This window comes from Leuresthes tenuis, unplaced genomic scaffold (assembly GCF_036924035.1).
Source record: "Leuresthes tenuis unplaced genomic scaffold, fLeuTen1.0.hap1 SCAF_10, whole genome shotgun sequence".
NCBI lineage: Eukaryota > Metazoa > Chordata > Actinopteri > Atheriniformes > Atherinopsidae > Leuresthes > Leuresthes tenuis.
In genome coordinates, this window is record NW_027325364.1 from 15,410,442 (window position 1) to 15,431,772 (window position 21,331).

A 21,331-nucleotide genomic window follows, 5' to 3' on the forward strand; every position below is an offset into this window, starting at 1 on the left:
AGTTGCGCACATGGCATGAAATTCCACTACGGCACGTTCGTGCCGTCCCGAGCCAGATGGTCGTCCTCAGCAAAGGGAAGCCAAATGATCGACCGCCCTCATTAGAGACATTCAAGTGCGCTCTAAATATGGAGGAGATCTGGGATGAGAGGAGAGAGGCACTGCTGCGCTTCCCCCTCACTCCTCGGTCCCAACCCCCTTTCCAGAGTGTGCACATTCCGCAAGCCCCATGCCTGTGTGATCCAGACCGCAGTTAAGCAGTCCCTTCTGGAGTGTGTGACGGCATGTAACGCTGCCCGAGGCCATGCGAGATGCCTGCTCCCACTTAGAACTGAAGGCAAAGAGATCATTAACAGATCTGAGTTCGGAGCACGGGGGGGGGGGGAGCAGGAAATCTGCTGTGCATGAGCGAAAAAGAGAAAAACTCCCTAAAAAGATTCTGGATGAAGCTGATGTTTTGATTTCACCCTCAAATTATTAAAAACCTCTAAAATGACTTCCCACAGGGCTTTGGACAGGAAATGTTCCTCCACACCAAATCCCTTGATAAGAGGTTGTACATTTCAAGTATGTTCAAACTTCTTTACTTTAATCCATTGGGGTTTTATATTGACATAACAGTAGAGCCGTAGGACTGTGGTTCAGGAGTAAGAAATGTCATTATCAAAGTCAACAGCCAAATGTTGCAGAAACGACTACAGAGGTACATAAATCTATCCAAGTTACATTAGTCACACGAAACTGTAGGCGAGGTATGACACAAACATACTTAAAGAAAAGTTTACTGAACAGTTGAGGCCTGTTGAATATTGTATTATTAGTAATTTATTCTAAAAATATCAACTGTAATTATATGTTTAAGCTTTCAAGCTGTCATTTTAAACTCTTAAAAGATGTATGCAAATGATTACCCACATCTTGCATAAGTAATGCGTTCAACTGTGTGCACATAACTTTTTGAACGTCTCTGCTTCTCTGTTTGCTTCCTGGTTTCAGATCCTCCTGCGTTAGTTTGATGTTACATCTGACTGAAACCGTGTACAGGTTTGCTATATTCATTCATTTGCTTGGTCCTATCAGTTATTCATTTTGAATGGAAATCTATCAAACGTTACCCCTGTATCATCGACTTAAAAGGAAAGTCATCAGAGAAACAGCAGTGTATTTGCCAGTGGTAGGAGAAATATTAGTGTCCTTTACTTAATTAAAAGCAGTATTACCACAGTAAAAAAAATACTGTTCCAAGTAAAAGCCCTGCACTGAGAAAAGTACCCGAGAAAAAGCCCAAATTGTCACTAAACACACCTTGTATGAATTGTAAACTAACACCCACAGCCAATTCAGAACCCCAGTTAACCTGGGACTGTTGGACACCACAGTGGTGATGCCACGGAGAAAAGTGACCCCCCACCCCACCATGCTGCTCCACAGCAGACTTCGCTGCTTTATTTCTGATTCATCTCTCTGCTTGATGGTTCAATTCACGACAAAACATCTGATTGTCGAAGGTCTGCGTATGCTTCGTGTGCAGAAAGCTGGAGTCAAGTATCAGACAAACACAGAGAAGCAAAATAAACTGTATTTACCTCTTATTAGGGAAGGGGAAGAAAAGAGAAGGCTCAAATGAACTGAAAGTTGATTTAATTTTTCACTTAAGTAAAGTCCTTGTGTAAATGTACTTGGCTGCCTTTGTACTTTGGTTTTATTTACTTTCAGACTTGAAATGGAGACGAAATAAATACAAAAGCAAGACAGTAGACAGTCAAGTTGGACAGGAATCATTCATGTAAACAGTATATTTGTATTCTAATCTACAATCAAAGGATGATTATTGGGAAGAGCTAAGAAATGAGTTACTGAGTGTCAGCGAATAAAAAACATACAAAAACACACATAGACAACAAGGCTATACATTTTAAAAACAATCTAGGAAGCATTAGATCAAATTTTCTTATAAAAAAAAAGCATAATTGGGACAGCTAAGAAGGTTAAACCTTCAGTGCCGACTGAAGCAACTTCAGACAAGTTTTCTTGTTGTTTTGGGGGGTTTTTTTTGCTCTCAGTGAACACACGAGCATAGAAATGATCCCACAACCCTGCGTCATGATGGACTGCAGCTTAACTGGAGGAAACTATATCTTTTTGGCCAAAACCAGCTGCCATACCAAAGTGGTCGTTTAAGATGTGATTCATAAAAAAAAAAAAGGCAAACCACACTAGAAGTATGACGGAAGCAGGGTGTTTTTTTTGCTTAGACTGGAGGGGTGGGTAGATTTGATTTCTGTCCAAACAACATGTAAACAGCTATTTTGTGATTAATAGTCATGCAACATTTGCAACACGTAGTTTTGCTTCCAGCACATAACTGAATATTTACAGTATTTCTGTTCATATAAACTTTATAAATGTAGTTACTGTGGTATATGTGAGGGTCATTCTTCCCTGTTCCAGATGACTTGGTTGTTCCCCCCATTCAGTCGATTAACTTCCTGCAGTGACAGATGATTTGATCTGTGGCCACACACGGCAGGAACTTCTTTCATACTGTCAGATCCACTTAAAATCAAAACCGAGTCATTTCAAACAAAACATAAAGAAGAAGAAGAAAAAAAAAACCATCAGCGGCAGCTTCCAGCAGTGACGGAAGAGTTGTAATCGGAGTGCCTCTCTTCTCATGTCAAAGTTCTTCACTTGAGTTTGTGAGTGTCACACATCGGACTGACAAATACTCAGACCACAGAAACTCCTTGGGAGGGGCCGTTCAGAGCTGTTACCACGTCGGGCCTGTCAATGCGGGCCAGTGCTGAGCACAGCAGTCCCAGAGTGGAGCCTTCTTTCTGGGCCCAGTTAGAGAGGAGCGTGTGGGCCGGGGCTTCTCCTCGCCCAAACAGGTCCAGCTGTTCGGGCTCATAGCCCAGCGCCGCGCCGAGGTGCCTCCATCCCCGGCCGCTTCCTTCTTGCAGGACGCTCTCCACCTCTTCCTGTCTGTGGGGGGGCAGGTTGGTGTACAGACGATTGTCCTGCTTGCTGTCTCTCCTCGTACCTGTGAAAACACAAACAAAATGAGCTCACTGCTTGGTCAGATCCAGACGAAAACAACAACTAACCAAAACAGTATTATCGGTAACGGGGTTAAATTGCCCGTTCTTGTTTTTATAACCTCGTCTTTCCCTCTTCACCTCGACAGCCCATCCAGCTACATTGGGTTTTAGTTCAATTGGATTTGTTACGTAGCCTGCCTTTGGTCTGCATTAGCCTCTGTTCATTAGTTTGTTTTCATTCATATTATTTTGTTTCTTCACCAGCCTGCTTTGCCTGTGTCGCCACTGGATCATCCACCTGTCTTAAAGTGAAAGTTTTAGGGCGAAAATGATCACCTTTTTCCTGAAAGCATCTATTTTGGGTGAGTACCGACACAACTCTCAAACATTAAACAACGCTGTCAATTTGATAGGGGGCAGCTTGCGTCTGCAAATATCGGAGATTTGAAAGGTTTTGTCAGTTTGTGCTCGTTTGTGTGCTCATGCTAGACATCGTATGCGTTTCCACAACGGTAATAACCAGCTTCAAGAGTTACTGAGTGTAATTTGTGTTACGTGTCAATGGAAGCACAATCAAAGCTGCGCGATCAAACTCAGAAGAGGCACGCCCCATGGAAAAGAGGGGTGGAGTAGCTGTACTTTATCTCTGTGGCATTTTGACCAAAGCATTTCCCAGATATTTTATTAAGACCACAGGAGATTGTGTCAACTTTGTCCTCTGTAACAGCAGTAACAGCTTAACATTTCATTGGGGGCAAAATACTCATGATAAAGTTTATCTAATATCAGTGTTTTCCTCTTAACTGCCTTTTGTTTCGCTGTATTTCTTCATTCATAATTGACATTGACTGTCAGTCGCAAGCTGGCTAGGGGAAAGTTCCCGTAGTAGTAGCTTGACTTTTTTTGGCGGGAAGCCTTATAGCCACGTCATAATCATAAGCACCTATCTGATATCATTGGGGGGTTTTTTGTATCTAATGCGGCAGAGATAGAGGAGCTCGAGCTGCTTACGACCTCAAAAAGACAAGGGGTTTTAAAAAGTTGCATGCTTGCATTATTTCAAAACTCCAGGTGGAGCAGCTGATAGAGCCATACAGAGTCACACATTTCACAACAGCTGAAAACGTGGCATAACTCAGATTCTTTGAGACACCAGGCCACTTTGAAGAAAACTGTGCTTGGTGATCGTCGGACTTTCTTCCAAATAAATCATCCCAAGTGTACATCCAAATCAACAACAGACTGGCTCAGTAATTGTCCCTGAAATGTCCTCAACCGTCCACCCATTGGAAATCTTTGTGGGATTTTTGTTGGTCTTTAAACTTTCTTTAACAAATTAGTTACTAATAGTGAGGTAATGGTGTAAGTATAAGCTAAGAAGTAGCTGCAGTTTTGTGGGTTTTTTTCTATCTTCAATACACTTAATCAGCTAGAAATGGAGGCATGTAAGTGTATGTAAGGGATAGATCTTTATGGACGCTTGCTAAAATGTCTCACGAGGCTTCAGAAATCTGTAGTTTCAAAGGGCTGTGTCTACCTCACCTTTGCTGGGCTGGTTGTCCTGCAGGCTGTAGGAGTCCAGAAAAACACCGCTGTCACTTTGGAGCTTTTCTCCTTCTGGAGATGTTCCCAACTCAGCTGCACGTGCCTTAGAAAGAGCCTTCTTCTGTTTGCACGACCTCCAGCTGAGAAAAGCAGAGGAATGCAGTTAAACTACCCGTAATTAACTATTTCCTGGTCCTATCACACATTCGTTATTTGAGAAATGTGACTCTGTGAAAACTCACCATTTATAGGCCACATAAATGATCAAGCCCAGCACTACTGCTGCCAGGACAGAGACATAGGCGAGGATGTTGTTGTTGCCACCATCATCTTGTGGGGTGAACTCGGCAGAATCTGGTGAAGGACTGACCTCCGCGTGCTCCGCTACTTCCTCAAGGCCTGGCAAGCGAGGAGCATCATCGGCCAGAATGTGCAGTTTCCTATCTATTGGGATTAAAGAAAAGAGACGTGTTGGGGAGGAGCGTCATTGCATCTGCACATGTGCACATAAGAGCACATTTGGACACCATAAATTAGGGCCAGATGTAATGATAGCTTCAGCCATCCTGGTCCCCTGGGGTTTTCAAACCTTTCATTGCCCCTGTTTCCAGCCTCTTTCGCCCTCCTGTGGTCTGCCTATTTTGGGATCAAACACCACAAGGTACCGTGCTGACCTGCGTGGGGTTAAAGTGCCATGACATATGGGCTCACAATGTGTTTTGATGACCTCACTCCTGGGGAGCAAGTGTAGCCACTTGGGGGCAAGCTCACCAGTGGTCAGAGTCAGCAGTCTCGCTTGGCCTTCAGGGGCAGTTAAGCTAAAGACCTGTCAAGCTCATATCAATGGGACTACAGCACTTAAGTTGGCTCTTTATTCACCACTCATGTTTTTCATCTCAAAGAGGTGAGGTTTCGGCACAGGTGTTGACCACATGTTCGGGCCCCCTCGCCCCTCATCTTCCCTTCATTCAGCTCTCTTTTATCTTTTTATCTACTGTTGCTGCCCTCGCCTGTATCAGATTTTTAAAGAATAAAACTGCCACTCTTTTTTTTTTACTTTTCCCACAGTGAGAAGATCCATTATAAGAGGAAGACCGACAGTCTGTTTTTCAGTACTTTCCCGCATCCTTCACCTTTCTCTAGCTCTCTAGTGCAAATTCACGACGACCACAGATGTTTTGAAAAGGCACAAAAAGTAAGACGAAGTAGGTGCTACATTTCTTTTTAGCATATGTTGCTTATACAGATGCAAACAGCATAGTTGATGGGATCTAGTTTCAGCTGTGGGACTCATGTCCACCCATGTGAACACCAGACTATTTATTGTCCCTTCTAATGGTTTTGCTGAAAATAAGTTAGTAAAAAAAAAGAAAATGTAAAAAGAGACATGCCCCTAATTAGAAGCCACCACTCACCCATGCAGAGTGTGTCAGAGATGGGCAGACAGGGACGGATCTCCACCTCGCTGTCAGAGCACACAGTGCAGGTATGGCAGGGTTTGGTGCTAACTTGCTCTTCCGAGAAGGTTCCTGGGCCACAGATCTGACACAGCGTATCTCCCTCATGTCCACACTCCCGGATAACCCCCTCACCATGACTGCACTTGGAGCACGGTGCGCATACGCCGTAGCTGCCCAAAAAGAAGAAGCCGCTGTCGCATTCACATTGCGTGTCGTGAGTGGCCGAGCAAGTGGCCACTGTGGGGAGACCGGATGGGCACTTGCCGCATTGTAGGCAACGGTCAAGGCCTTCCGATGGGGAAAACGTCCCTGGGAAACAGGTTACAACAGGTTACTGCGATTGCCAAAAAAACACAGAGAATTATGAGATGCACTGCCATGTGAGAGACAGTAATATAAGCTTTTAAGTGCTCACCCTGTGGGCATGGTGCACATTTGGTATCCTCCTTCCCACACTCTACCTGCACACCGTAGCCAGCAGGACACAGACTGCAACACTGCCCTGAGTCAGTGAACTGACCGCTGGCACAGGCATTTCCAAGGGTAACCTAAAGCAAACACAGGACATAGTAAAACAAATACCACCTCTGTGTGTTTTAGGAAAGAACTGCACTAATACATTGTTTTAAGTCATTTTGTTCTAATCTGTTTTTCTTTGGGGAGGGTTCTGCTGTTTGTGGTAAGGAAATAACACACATCCCACCCCGTGCAATCAAAGACGCAGGCAACGAGGGGAAAGCTTTCTGTAATCTGTCTTATCTGCCCCAGTTTTCGCTCTTAAGTGCTGTTAGTCTTTATTGTCGTTATCTGCAAGTGGGTACTGGAGAGCCCTGCTTGACTTATGACACGAGAGATAGATCAGATGTTCCGTGCAGCTTTTGCAACAGGGTTGGTGTCTGACAGGGGTGGGTGACTTTTATCAGATGGCTTTGGTTCAGGAAGAATAAAACAAAGAGAAGGAAAATTATTCGAAAAGGACGAAGGAAGACATCGAGAAAACTTTCTGCATTTCCACTCATTCCAAAACCAGTGTGAATGACAGCTTGTAAGTGTCTGTGCAAATACAGTGTCTGTGGAGGGAGGGGGGGGGGGGTATAAAGGAGACAGTTCCGGCCCCAGGCGAGGGTGTCAGTTAACAAAGGCTGCCCAGTATGATGGTGTCCGTTTGGGTGGGAGCAGGTCTTTGAAGTCACCAGGCCCTGCAGGTGTGTCTATTAAGGTCAGTATTTCACTAACACCCCTTCTCCAGGCTCAGTGCAACGGCATCTTAAAAATGCACACACTTGAGGGAGATTGGCCTTCTCCGCCTGGGGCCTGACAAGAGCAAACAGATGTCTAACAACTAACCTCCTGCTGAGGAGAAAAGTCACAGCCAAACAGCCCAATGATTCTCTTTGTTTCTGAAGTCTGCCAAGAAACACTGGAAACGTGTGTGAACCTGTAGAGCCTCCGACAAAAGCCCACCAGAGACACACACCACGTGCACACTCACACACACACACACACACTGTGCCATGCCCCCAGTCACAAAACACTAAAATGTTCCATGCTGATTCCAGAGGAGGAAAGGCTTTGAAACGCGGCTCGCCTCGTTCCAAAAACAACAGCCAGTATGACTGCACTGCTTCACAGAGGAGCCTGATGATATCTGAATGCCAGCCACAGAGCCCAGATCAGACGTATTATGGCATCAGAGCTGTTGGATCCAGCAGGCACCAACCAGCATAGAGTCAGTCTGGATTGTAGCAACTTGTAACATAAAGGTAACCTGCATCTGACTCTGGTTGGTCCTCTTAATGGCCACATTCTGAATGTCCTCTTAATGGCATGGATGACACTCTTCTCCTAACACTTGCTAACCTCTTAGCCCTTAAGCTACGCTTTGATAAATATTTGGTGACAGGGGCTCTGTTTTACTTTCACCAACAGTTAAGATTTCTGTTATTTTACAGAGCCTGGTGCGAGTCTGGGCTGGTGTAGCTCTGGAAGCTCAGCTGGAGTGCCAACTTGACCGAGAGCAGGAACCGCCTGAAGCCTGGCATTTCACCTAGTTGGGCCCAATGTGCAGAGAATGATTTAATCCATGCTCCACCAGTGATGATCAGGAACAGTGATATACTCAGGAGAGGAATGACTAAATCTACTGTATATACAAGAAATAGCACTATATAAGGATACCATTTGATTTTCATTGGTGTGAGGAAAATATCAGAGAAAAACTTGGCACATCGGTCAGAAGTGCCAGACACTGACACGTGACACTGGTAAAATGTCTTGATTGGATGCTTTACGACATTTCACCAACATTTGTAAAATTTGGTTGTCAAATGTTACATTTAAAGTGCTACCAAAAGTCTTTAGGAGTCATACCTTAAACCTAATATGAAGTCAACAGTAAATTGTGACGCCTTTCAGTTTTTGTTCAGTGGCGTTACCCTGACTGCATGGTAATATTTAATATAAAAACGTCACCCTGGAAAGGAAGTTTGCTTCAAGAGACAACTATTTATTGATTTTCATCACATCCTATAAACATCTCATTATGTTTTTATTTATTATGTTATTACTTAGAACGTCTACTCGTGATTTACTGGGCATTTATGTAATGCCACATTTTGGTAACAGCAAGTGATATGTCACTCCATTGCACAACCTAAAGACATCTAAGTGGTTGCTATAAATCTCTTTTTCACTGGATGTGGGCATGAGGGTGTGAGGGCCCATTATCAGCATTTTTAACCGTTTAGTCTCTGCATGGATAAAAAGCATTAAAAAAAAATGCATTTATGTATTTTTTTTGTCATTTCATTGGGCTAAAATGATTTTTTTTTTAACTATTGAGATGTCAATTAATAGTAAATGTATCAACATTTGAAAGAGTAATGGCATAATATATGCTCAATTCTAACATTGCATACCTAAACTAAGTGGTATAGAGGGCTGACGAAGGTTTACGTTCACAAATGTTTTTACTAGAATACAGTATACTGATTGGTAGAGTAGTACATTGGAGAGTTAATGATTATACTCCATAAAGTAATCATATGAATTTGACTTAATTATCAATTACTGTCTATAATTACAGAGTCAGTACCGTCTAATAATAGGGGGTTAGATACTGTACCTCACGAATAGTTAACTACTACAAAATTCATAATGATTCAAAGCATCTATTAATTCAGGATGCATCATGAAGTTCTGCTGCTCACCGTTAAAAAACGTTCAACCCACGGCTTGTGCTTTGTTCATACTTTACAGATGCCATGCTGTGTGTTTTCTGGTGTTCCTTTTCTATGTTTAGTCAGAATTTGCTTCATTTCCAGCTTCATCTTGTCAGAGTTTGATCAAGTTTTAGTTTTGCTTACTCTTTTTGTTTCACACTTGGGTTCGCTTTCTAACTGCCACTCACTTGCATTTTGTCAGGGTCTCTGTGTTGGACCCTCACTAAGACATACTATGTTATCTACATGTTATAGCATTCCCCTGCAGCTTGGGAGCAGGATCAGAAATATGAGGAACAATCTGAGTTGTGGGCTGCTCCTGGCTATGTTGGTGCCGTTGCTGGTGCTTTAGCTTTGCACTGCTTTGGGAAAAACAAAAGTCAAGGTGGAAAAATATCTGCTTTATGGTGTTGGGATGATGAGGTTTGTCTTGTGATGGTGTTGAGTTTGGGTCTGCATTAAAGGAATGATCATTTCTTAGGTTAACAGAGCTACTTTTAGCCAGGGCGCTCTTGTAATAGCGATTTTTAAACTTGGTAAGTTTTTAAGTTGAACAAATTTACAGCTATTGTATTAATAATCAAAAAAGATTTCAGTTATATGAAACTTTATGCCAGCGCCATATTTGAGCACATCCAAGCAAACACACCAATCACCAAACACAAACATTTATAATAAACCAAACTACAAAAATAATTTTTTGTGTTATTGAAATTCAAGTAACTTTATTCAAATGCTCTATTAAGAATTAATTTACATGCACATAAAGTCACAGCAACTCAATCAGGGGTGAGCAACAGAATTTCATGATATATCCTTTATGATATGTAAAAGTAAGGTGTTATTTCAACTTTACCCTTTTAAAGTTTTACAGCGAAACTTTGACCTTTTTTACTATATTTGCTTGTCTTGCTACAATACTTTATGTTCATTATGTTCAATTTTCAAGCACACTTTAATTAGCTGGTCATGACCCTCAGAGTATTCATTCTTATCTGTTGTATCAGGGGGCCTAAAGCCTGAAGGGCTGGGAGCTGCAGTTGCTTTTTCCATTAAGGTAAGAAGCTGCAATCTGAAGGGATTCCCCAGTGAGAACAGACGGACCACCGTGGAGCGCTGCTTTCAATGGGCCTCTCAACTCCACGGCTGCCGGAGTCACTCAGTCATCACGGATCACACACACACACACAGAAACACACTTCACTTAAGCCTTCTCAGAGCTTTAAACATTTTCTGTGCCCATCTGAAGTGAGAGCATGTTTGAAGGCTAGAGTTTCCATAGTTAATCTAATCTGCGTGAAAATAAACACACAAAAGGATGTTCTCCCCCTGTGAAGATGCTGACCCGTGAGCCTTCACAATCTGACCGGGGTTTTTGAGCAGAGACAGCGTGGGCTGAGGTGGACTTCTTTAAGCTGCACATCCTGCCTGCACTGATTGCTGTCAGGGGTATACAGGGAGCGCTGGGGGAGAAATTAAAGGGCATCGGTTTCTCTTCTTTTCCCGGGAGAAAGTTCACCCATAACTATGATCCTAATCATACAAGACACCACACCACAAAGAAATACAGTAACCATCACTCCACTGATTTACAACTCTCACCAAAGTGTCATGAAATGATTAGTATTGCTAAATGATTTTGAAACCTGCCAACTCTACAAAAAATTAAAGTGACTGTGGTTATAAATTAAACTAGACCCCCACACATAAACACCACAGTCCGGGGTGTGTGAGGAGGGGGGTAATTGCTTTGCTCCGGATATGCCAGCAGTACTGCCTGCTAGGCCACATTTTCACCAGGAACTGCCATGAGCAAGAAATGTGTACAGTTAACTACAGGGAACTATGATGCTTGGAAACAGTTAACAATAGAAGATATAATCCAATAACCCACTGCACTAAATCATCCAGTCAGTAATGAGAGACTCATTTGGCAGAACAAATGCTCACTTTTCCAAATGAGCAGCAACATCTTGGGTTTCAAATGGAACATTTGTTGACAATACATCCTTAAAAGCAATAAGGAGATATAAATCTTTTTAAAAGGTGTAGTGTTATCCGAATACTTGGATCTAACAAAAGTGCTTTAACTGAACAGCGAGTCTAGACAGGAGTAAAAGCCCCACAGCCCTTTTGAGGTAAATCAGAGCCAAATAATTGAGGCAGGGGCTTTTTCTTCACGCTGATCCCGGCTTTATAATATACAATCAAACAGCAACCCAAACTATAATTTCATCATGATATCCTACACAGTTTACAGCCGTGTGGTGGATAATCTTGGGGAAACATATTGGTCATTCTCGGCACTGTCTCCAAAAGTGTTGCGTTTTGTGGAAAACTGAAAAACAACTTCCAACTTTGGGGTTTGGCCGTTCATGAAAGAAAGGATCTCCACACATTTCAAGAATAAACTTAAACCACAGAGGTCTTCAACAGTTGGATTGTAAGCGTAATTAGTCGCCGGAGACGTTACCATAAAATGCCAGTGGGTTTCAATCAGATGTCTCCTTTTATTATTTCCACTGTTACACAGCAACGAGGCAGCAACAAGCACATTCATCAACATGGTCTGTGTGACACAGCCCTGTGGTGTGTGGCAGATTTCCTTTGGGGACAATGAGTGAGACTGAACTGGGTGGCAGAGAATCAAAACAGACTGAAGAACGCGTTTCAAGGTGCGACTATGCAGCGTGAGTCATATGCAGGTAGGCTCCAGCAGAAATCAAATGTTGCTTACTTTTACCAGCAGAAGCGCGGATATGACAATCGGTCTCATGTCTTCAGGCTCCACAATCCTCACTTATTTCGTGGGTACGCCGTGTTGAGTCTTGCAAAAAAATTGACAGCACTTTTTTTTCTTAGTCTGCAGCCTTCGGCAACGGCACAAAAAGAGCCAACACGTCCACTGCGCGAAATCTAATTGAAAACGGCAGCTTCTCATAAAAAGTGCTGGTTCCGCATTTTGACTGTAGTCCTGGAAACTGGTGTTTTTAGGGCATGAGGGAGCGGCTTTAAAATGCGTGTGGTCTGTTGATTCTCCCGGTAACAGTGCAGTGGCCGCATCAGCTCACACCTTCGCACTGTGTACGCTTAAAAAAAGAAAAAAAAAAAGAAACAGTTCCTTCAGTTTCGCCTCGCAACACACACGGACTCCTGCCTCCCCTGAAGCCCTGTAATAGATGAGGCACAGAAAAGTCCTGCAAGCTCTCCTGGGCCTTTTTTTTCTCCTCCCACATCCTCAGCTTTCAGAGAAGCTCCCTGATTGGCTGCATCCCTGCGACTCAGCGTTGGAAGGCAAAGGACTCAGATCCTGTCCGCCACCGAACAATAGGATATGTGTGCCTATTGACTGTTGTTTTAAACTAATACAGATGTTTCAAATTTACAGCCTCCATGACATTTGAGATATCACAAAGCTGTTGTTAAAAGTGCTCAGTCCTGAATGAATTAACATTGGAATAGAATCGTCATTAAATCAGGGGTTTTAATTGGTCGAAAAAACAGTAAATACAGTAACGATAGAAATCAGACTGGACAAATGATAATAAAATGGTTGCAGTTATTGGATTTTTTTTACCCCCAGATCAAGTGGGAAGAAACTATATGGAATCACCCTGTAGTTTGTTAGTCTGTTAGTAAGTTATCAAATGAATCCGCAACTAAATTATGGTGCTTTCAGGTCTTAAAGAGCTGACTGACAGGAAACATGGCTCCAAAAGGAGAGCTGTCATTTGACACAATGGGAATAATTATAAAACCCCTCCAAGAAAGGGGTTCAACACAGCATGGTAAAGAATAAATAGATAACCGTGTTGGTTGTAAATTGTGTCTACATTTTGGAGCAAGTAGAAACAAAGCAGGAGAGATGTACAGGAGAAACAGACAGGTCAGCCAAGGAGAAAACTCAAAGCAATATGCCTGGGAAAAAAAAAATAGAAAATGCACATCAAAATGAATTTAAAAAATGGACAGAGACAGGACTCAGTGTTTGTGACTGAACTGAGCGAAATGGGATTTACAGCCAGGAAAACCAAAGATGAACCATCACTAACCCCTAAAATGGACGAAAACAAGGTTACAGTGGTCTAAAGAGAAGAATGATGTGACAGCAAACAGGATCTAGTCTGTAACAAGGCTCTGGATCCTGGCTGATGAAGAATGCTGTTTTTCATTAATGGCACATATAAATATGGCACATTTTCAACACCTCTCAAAATCTTTTCATCTGTTAAAGTTACCACTCTCTCAAGAAGTACCGCTTTACCGCAGAACATGTTATAAACCTATGAAATATGCTCCACTGTGATTGGTTGCACTAAGAGGTCAAGCAGAGCATAATTCTTGACTGAACTGCATTTCACTTTGGAGGAACTGGGATACTTTGATGATGAGTTCTAACCCATAGTTAACGAGAAATGATACCAAATAAGGATTTACACTCTGATCTGAATAATAGTGAATTCTAAATCATGATGAATAGTGCATGTCTGAATCCTGGTAAAATCCTTATCAAATGGGGGTTTGTGACATTAAATTATTTTACAGCCCTCCAGGCGTTCTTACACACAGCTGCGGTCGGCTGTTATCTGAAACAAAAGAGAGCATGTGAATCAAACAAGACGCTCCAAAGCAGAGGTGCATGTTTGATCTTAGTGATTCAAAAGATTAGAAAACCAACGCAGGGTAAATTACACACCTTGTAAATTCTAGTGAGTGCATCGCAGGGGGGCCGGGAGACTTCAGAGGAAAACAAATGGGATGATCTCTCAGACACAATACTACTTGCACTTCAAAGCCTGCTGAGAGGAGAGAGAAAGGATGTTCCTGCTCTGGTAAAACTTTGAGTTGCATTAGAGGCACTGAGGTCCCCTCTTCTCTCACTTAAACAGAAAAGAGTTTCCCCAGTGCAGCCACCTTACCACATAAGGAGTATTTTCTTCTGGAGTTAAGTGTCTATTTGCACATCCATCTAACTCCACTGTACCAGGAAGTTTTTAATCATTACTGGGTTTTATAATGTCCTATTCAATTGTGTCCCCAATACAGAGCTAAACTGGCCCAGCAGTGAAAAACAACTTTGGACAAAACACCAAAAAAAAAAAAAAAAAAGTTACGAGACAAAACAAAACAAGAAAAAATTAAAGAGAAATCTAGGAAAACGTGTGTGAGGAAACATGTGTGAGATATGAGAGGGCAGTTCACACAATATTGAGTACACAGACACAACAAACACAGGTATAACCACACTCCAACGTAAACGTGATTTAGGCCAGATAACAAATGCATCAAAAGGACAATTTTCTGTCCTCATAGTTTGTGTTGATCTGCGTCAGGATCATTGTGAGACACAGGAAGATGGCTAAATCCAATAGCACATGCGACCAACCAACCATGCACTCAACCAAGTCCATGCTTGGTCGACTGAAGGCAGTAAGGAGGATGAGACCGCTTTTTAAGATAGTTAAGATAAAAAAGGAAAAGATTAGATAAAGACTGAGCCAGAGCTCGCCTTCATTTTGGGAAAAGTCTCACATGGTCGTGGCTGCTCACTTTTCTTTTCTTTTTTTTTTTGTCACTGCAGACTGAGTTTCTTTGTTAAATATATGTAGTTTGCATTATTCAACTCATCCTTTGTTTGTAACGTTAGTTGGGAAGTCTGTGCTGAGACCCTGGGTTGATTGAAGGTTTTTCTTATTTTAAAATGATCATTTGCTTTTTTTGGTGGGTTTTGTTGAGAAAAAAAAATAGATGAAGCACAGAGACAGATACAGACAGATACACTTAAACAAGCGGGGGGGGGGGGGGGCAACTAATTACAACAAAACACGACAATTAAATGACAAAATAAAGACAAAAAGAAAGATTTCACCAAACCCCTGAAACAAAACATTCAGCTGTTTTATAAAACTGTGTTTTTTTGATTGACTTTTGTCTTTTGTGCCACGGAGCCTCTGTTTGTCTCAAAACTTTTCATGAATCATCTAAAGTGTCTGTTGTAACAACAGCAACAAAAAAAATCATATTATGCCCCACTATTACTGACTTCAAGTAAGTCTGAAAGTTGCATTTTTATAGTCAAAATTATGACGTAATCTTATCTCATCAGTCCTTTAAGATAAAAGTTCAGGGCTCACTTATAGTCTAAAAGTGCAAGAGAGAAAAGAGAGAATGCTGTCAATGTATGGAAGTAAACATTCAAGTTCATCAGATATCAGATGAATAAACAATCCCTTTCATTTCTTTATTTTTCTTTGGCCATATCATGTTGGTTGCCTCAGTAAAGACTCCTTATCAGAGGGTGTAGTTCCTCTGTGGTCACATGTGTGATAAAAAGATAGCTATTAAAGAAGAAAAAACAACAACACTATCTTGTGGCCAAAGAACCAGACCAGACGACAAGGAGGGGTTAGGGAGAGCCGAGGTCCTTTGACGGAGGCATGTTTGAGGTTTTGTTGCAGTTCTTGGCGGGAACAACTTGGACGGCACTAAAATTGCAGCATTTCACAACATCCATCTCTTAGCCTGCCTTCAGGTCTGGAGTTTTCAGAGCGAAGATACTGCCAATAACTGAGAGTGAGGTGTTAACACCTCCTTCCACTGTTAGTGGGAGCACATCAGAGTGACTCCTCACCCTCCTCCTCCTCTTCCCTTATTCAGTATTCTGTGTTTCTATTTGACCAAAGGTCTACAGAACAGTTTTACTACCCAACCCACCCCTCCCCAACCCATTGAATTGTACCCCCACAGAAGTGTTTATGGGGAAGCTGACAGGATGTTCGGCCCATCAGGAGATCAAAGTCTCCAGCTGAAGTACATGCGCTGCTGCTCGCTGTGACCTTTTCAACTCTGCTAGGGTTAACATCACAGACGCATGTGAGGCTGGGATTACAGTGGAGGAGCTGGATGATCTACACCGGGACAGCAGATCAGTTTTCTTCCTGCTGTGGTTCAAACACACAAAAAATAAGAGCTCAGCTTTCAGTAATGGGTGACCATCCTCAGGAGACGGGCTGAAGTGTTCACAGAAAAGAGACCGTAACAGCCTGGTCACATTTATTGGCCTTATCAGGGCAATCTCAAGAAAGAACAAAAAGAAATTTCAGGCACAAACAGATGTAAGGGAGAGAGGAGGCAACTGTAAATCAGGAGGTCAGGCTGCATGATTTTCGAAAAGTCATCTGTATTGACAACTTATTCCCAGAAGAACACAAATGCTAAATAATATCAGTTAAAAGAGAAATAGATCAAGTCCAAATTCAAGGCAGTGCTGGCCTACACATAAGGCATTCAGTGGGTTCAGGATGTTGGAATGAAGTATATCAAATACATTATGCACTGCATGACCTAAACCTGCTTTTTGTTGGTATATATAGCGACTATAATGACTGCAAAGACACAAAAACAAACAACAGTGTTCACAATGGTCAGAGCAAAACAGAGCAGAACACAAAGTGACTTTGCACAACAGAATCAAGAATGTAAATCGGCTTGTGAACAGCTGCATGAAAACAATTCTTTTTAATGACCGTCTCAGCTGCTCACACTTTTATCGTCATCATACAGTGTGGACTGCAATAACCTGAATAGCCTTAAATCATCACTAAACAACATTCAAATGTAGTTTCCTTTGCGTTTGTTTGCATTTAACATGATCGTCACAAACAAAGACCAAGTTATTTGGGCGTGTGTGTGCCGCATGTTGCGGGTGTTGTATTCCCCCACATAGCTCCCTTTGTCCCTCTCTCTAATCATGATACTGCAGAGCCATTACTTCGTTCCAACCACAGTGAAGAGAAAAAAAACAAAAAAACAGGCAGGAAGTGAATTCCTATAAAGCTCACTCACAGACTTTTACTCAGATGTTTCAGAGTCATCGTGTCTTCAGATGTTTTCGCAGTAAGATACCAGTACAGGCAAGTAGTCCATGCAGCCAGTAGTTTACTGCTATTTCATGAACAACATTATCCACATCTGAGTCACAGTGGAGCAGTAAGGCCTGTTCATATCAGACACCAGGGATAAACCCTGACATACAGTGATCCTACAGAGACATTAATGATTGGAATTCAGTGTTTATGCAAGGCCCAAGAGAAAAAAGGCACTTTTCTAACCAAATAAAACAATGGTATACATATAGTCTTGTGGTGAGCTGCAGAGCAAAAATTATCAAAGAAGCATTCATAAAGGCCCGTGTGTGTAAGGCAACAGAAGAGTCTCTTGTTGAGGTTCATTGCATCCAAGCAAAACCATGACAAAAAAGTGAATATATTTCACATACTTGACCATTAAAGCAGGTTTTTACTTTAATCATAACAGTTTTACATTGCTTAGAGCCCAGAAGGAATGCACTCTTATAAACTATGGTTTACACTGTGGCATTTTTGCTGCAAGGATAAGCATCTGTCAACCACTAAAACCCACAACACAGCATATGTTCATAAGTTCCCCTTAGCCCTCATGTTCCTTGTACAAAGTCAACCCTCCTGTGGTGTCCACCGGTATTGCAATGTCGAAATCTCAAGCAATGTTTATTGTAGTTTTTCAAGTTTCCAGGAGTTTTAAAAAAGGAGCCATTGCCAGTCAATGGCTTTAGGACATTCAGCAGTGCAGGGATCGCAGTTGTGCCTCTGACCACAAAGAAGGCAAAAATGTAGAGCCCATTCACAGCCTTACTTTGCACTGTTGAAGGCTGAGAGTGCACCAGAGTGAGTCATTCCTCTGAAGTCTGACTCAGAGTGCACGCAGTTCCCAAGCTCCTATCCACACATGAAACAAGGCCACTCTTTGGAATGATGCTGATCATAAAAAACGCACAATTGTAAATGAAATATGCAATAAAATATAAAATTACCTAAGAATTAAAAGTGCTCAGTGTATATTTGCTCTCTCAGAGAGACCAGTAGCTTAGGAGTTAAATTCCCCAGCTTGTATGTAAAGGAAGGCCATATTGAGTCATTTGGTGGAGCACATATCTGCATTCAACACAGTCCTCAGAGTTCCTCCACAATTGCTCGCCTCATTTGCCTGCATTTTCGGTGGGATTGTATTCAGTTTCACCTGACGACACCTGAGAGATGCGGCGTGTGGAGCCCCACAGGCGACGGGAGATGTGTCCCGAGCGAACCTGAGAAGAGGAGGGAACAAATGTTTGTCTTCACTTAGGGGCTGAAACAGAGCTGCCACGCTAAAAACATTATCATCTGAAAAACCTAGTTCTCAGTAAATACTTTACATATGAGTAGCCCCCTCTCCTCACACACACACACACACACACACACACACACACACATTTACAGACATGCACCACCCCCCCATTCCTGCATCTCCCAATCTCTTGAAGTCCAGCTTCTCACCTCCTCCGGCTTCCCTGCCCCCACCACAATTAACTTCCCGTCCTCTAGTCCCACAAGTATGTGGCTGCACTCTTTGGTGACAGACACACTCCTCACAGGAACCCTCAAGGCCAAGGGTGTAACCAAGGCATCCAGGCTGAAAAAGAGAGAAGTGTCAGAATGAAGGACTCGCACTTTTTAAGCCTCCCATGAATTACAAAGATTAAAATTTCTTTACCTGTATAAATCTCGTATGTGGAGGCTTCCCCGCATGGTCCCCAGGATGACGTATTCAGACACCAGGTGCAGCGCAGTCATCTGCTCCTCCATGGTGAAAGAGGACAGCAGACAGCCGTTGACTGAGTAAACATGAATGGAGTATTTGCCCTGTAGGAATAAGCAGAATGTGGACACTGGCAGAGCAGAGAGAAACTGCCTGTACTTGCACATGCACTGCAGTGAATCTTATTCACGAACCTTCCTGTGGGAGCGTTCCTCCAGAGACGTCTGCACCACAATGTGGCCTTCCATGCCCACCTGGAGCTCAGAGATTTGGGCGGGTATGCTGTCACCAGGAGGCCGCAGTGTTCGCAGGAACTGGCCTCGTCGGACTGTGTGCACTATCACAGTTCCATCCTGACGAGCAGCGAACAAAGCGTAAGGGTAAGAAAAAGTTGCACATGCACTTACGCCTAACAGTCCGTTTTAATTTCTGTGCATTACTATGCATGACTTTAGTTTTTCAGTCATCTTAATGCTCTCTCTACTTGGTAATACATATTAGAAAGTGCTTTGCTTGGTGATTGTTATCTATATTATATCTTATATTGTGAACTCTTGCAGTTCTGCGCAATAGTCTTGACTCACCCCTTTTTCTATTTATTATATTTTTCTCCCGAGGAGCCAGGCTTTCTTGTATTTTTTTTTAAGAGTTTTTCAACTATAGTTCTCCGGGCTTTCTTAAAAACTGTCAGCAGCAGGTGAACATTATCTGAAAGAAAGACGAAATTGGAAAGAAAAATCCAGCTAAGCTCTGACATAAGATCTGAGAGATGCATCTGATCCTTCAGTTGATCCATCTACTGTTGACTGAAGCCTCATTAGAAATGGTCTCCATAGTGGGGTGGCTGTCAAGAAATCATTCTTAAGGAAGGGAAACGGAGAGAAAAGACTGACGTACGCAAAATGACACAAGAACTGGTCTGAGAATCAGTGGCAACAGGTCTTATGGAGTGATGAATCCTCCCCAGAGCTCAGATCTCACAGTTATTGAAGCAGTGTGAGATCATCTTGGCAGAGAACAGAACAAAAGGCAGCCAACATCCAAAGACAAGCTTTGGGATGTCCTTCAAGAAGCCTGGAGAACTATTCCTAAGACTACTTAAAGAATGAATAAGAAAGCCTGTCTAAGAGGGTCTAGGTGCTGAGGAGTAAAGGTGCTCATTACAACTGTACAAACTCTATTTTTGCTTATATACTGTATTTGCATTTATTTGTGCATGTTTCAATAAATCACTAGACCTATTTCCCCTTTTCTTGGCAATATGTAAAGAAATAGGGTAACTTAAGACTTTCGCATAGTACTGTGAAATGGACAGAAAAGTTCAATCCAGACAAAACAAAACAAAAAATCCCATAACCGAAGCTTTCTTTGGCTACTTTGATACAACTTCTTAACAGATCATCTGAATATGGAAAATTCAACTCAGCAAGTATTCTATGTCATGCTTGTGATTCAGAAGAGTTGAAGGAGACACACATCCGCACCATTCCCACGCACAAAAACACATTCATTTACAGTATTTTTGAGCTTAAGAGTAACCGCTCTGACCTTTGATCCTGAGAAAGCCATGTCCAGTTCAGTGCTGATGGCCACACAGGTAACCTCCTGGTCATGTCCACAGAGAATCTGCACCGGTCGGGGAGACAGACCGCAGGAGAATCCACCCTGTGGGACAGAAAAAAAAAAAAAGGAGAATTCATATGTGAAGGCTTCACTTTAATCATAGCAGCTCATTACTGATGTGTACACAGACAGAGAGGTGTTCACCTGCTGTAAAACCTGCCACACTATACATGATGTGTCCCTTGAGCCAGAGATGAGGTAGATGCCACAGAGATCCAGAGCCAAGCAAGTAACAACGTCTTTGTGAAACAGAAAAATACAAATCAATACGTCACATCGACAAGAGAAAAGAAAGACTTCGACACGGGACAGAAAGCTCACCGATGTGCCGGCAGATCCTGCCCACCAGTTTTCCTTTCCCCAGCTGAGTGACACGGAGGCTGCAGTCCCAGTGTCCCCCGCTGAAAAGCAGACGACCATCGTTGGACACCACCAGCACCTGAGCGCTTATGTCCACTCCGGGAGAGAAGGGTCCACACAAGAAACGCTGAGTCCTGCAGAGCAAATCACGATGGGAGAAGATGGAAGCAATATAAAAATTTTTTGTGGTCTAAATGTGAAAATTTATAATCAAACTCTAAGCCGTGTGAGAACCAGCATTCAATTAATCGTTTTTTATCCTAATTTATTTAGCATTTGTTTCTGTGATGCATGATCACAAAAAAGTGAAATCAAACCAAATGATTGAATCATGCTTTGAAGCTTCAGGGATGATGTGAACACAGACGTAATGCTTCAATTCAACTGGAAGAAGTTTTTTCTACATCTTTTCAGGTGCTGTTTAAATATCATGGTGGCACTAGGCATGAACACAATTACAATTACA

The 21,331-nt window shown here is 42.4% G+C and overlaps 2 protein-coding genes across 5 annotated transcripts in view; both read right to left on the bottom strand.

The window, feature by feature from the left end:
- Positions 1 to 2,251: 2,251 nt before the first annotated feature.
- On the bottom strand, positions 2,252 to 12,476 carry nradd (neurotrophin receptor associated death domain). Its single transcript, XM_072394367.1, has 6 exons — positions 12,005 to 12,476; positions 6,462 to 6,594; positions 6,002 to 6,355; positions 4,829 to 5,030; positions 4,584 to 4,726; positions 2,252 to 3,043 (listed from the first exon to the last, which is right to left on the bottom strand). Exons 1-6 carry the CDS (start codon positions 12,041 to 12,043, stop codon positions 2,730 to 2,732), a joined length of 1,185 nt encoding a protein of 394 aa, XP_072250468.1. The 5' UTR covers positions 12,044 to 12,476; the 3' UTR covers positions 2,252 to 2,729.
- A 3,829-nt stretch (positions 12,477 to 16,305) lies between these two features.
- Positions 16,306 to 21,331, bottom strand: part of nbeal2 (neurobeachin-like 2) — a 36,740-nt gene continuing 31,714 nt past the window's right edge. For all 4 annotated transcript variants that reach the window (XM_072394373.1, XM_072394371.1, XM_072394370.1 and 1 more), the window contains 7 exons: positions 20,827 to 20,999; positions 20,650 to 20,744; positions 20,431 to 20,547; positions 19,077 to 19,235; positions 18,838 to 18,986; positions 18,621 to 18,756; positions 16,306 to 18,391 (listed from right to left, as the gene is read on the bottom strand). In XM_072394373.1, coding sequence (XP_072250474.1) covers positions 18,284 to 18,391; positions 18,621 to 18,756; positions 18,838 to 18,986; positions 19,077 to 19,235; positions 20,431 to 20,547; positions 20,650 to 20,744; positions 20,827 to 20,999 — 937 coding nt within the window. In that variant the 3' untranslated portion in view covers positions 16,306 to 18,283. The remainder of the gene's footprint in view (positions 18,392 to 18,620; positions 18,757 to 18,837; positions 18,987 to 19,076; positions 19,236 to 20,430; positions 20,548 to 20,649; positions 20,745 to 20,826; positions 21,000 to 21,331) is intronic.

Excerpts from the sequence above, each read along its gene's own strand:
- nradd (XM_072394367.1), bottom strand. The coding sequence starts at position 12,043 with ATGAGACCGATTGTCATATCCGCGCTTCTGCTGGTAAAA. Across the intron at positions 6,595-12,004 it reads CCGCGCTTCTGCTGGTAAAA|GTTACCCTTGGAAATGCCTG; the intron begins GTAAGCAACATT and ends TGTTTGCTTTAG. Across the intron at positions 6,356-6,461 it reads ATGTGCACCATGCCCACAGG|GGACGTTTTCCCCATCGGAA; the intron begins GTGAGCACTTAA and ends CCTGTTTCCCAG.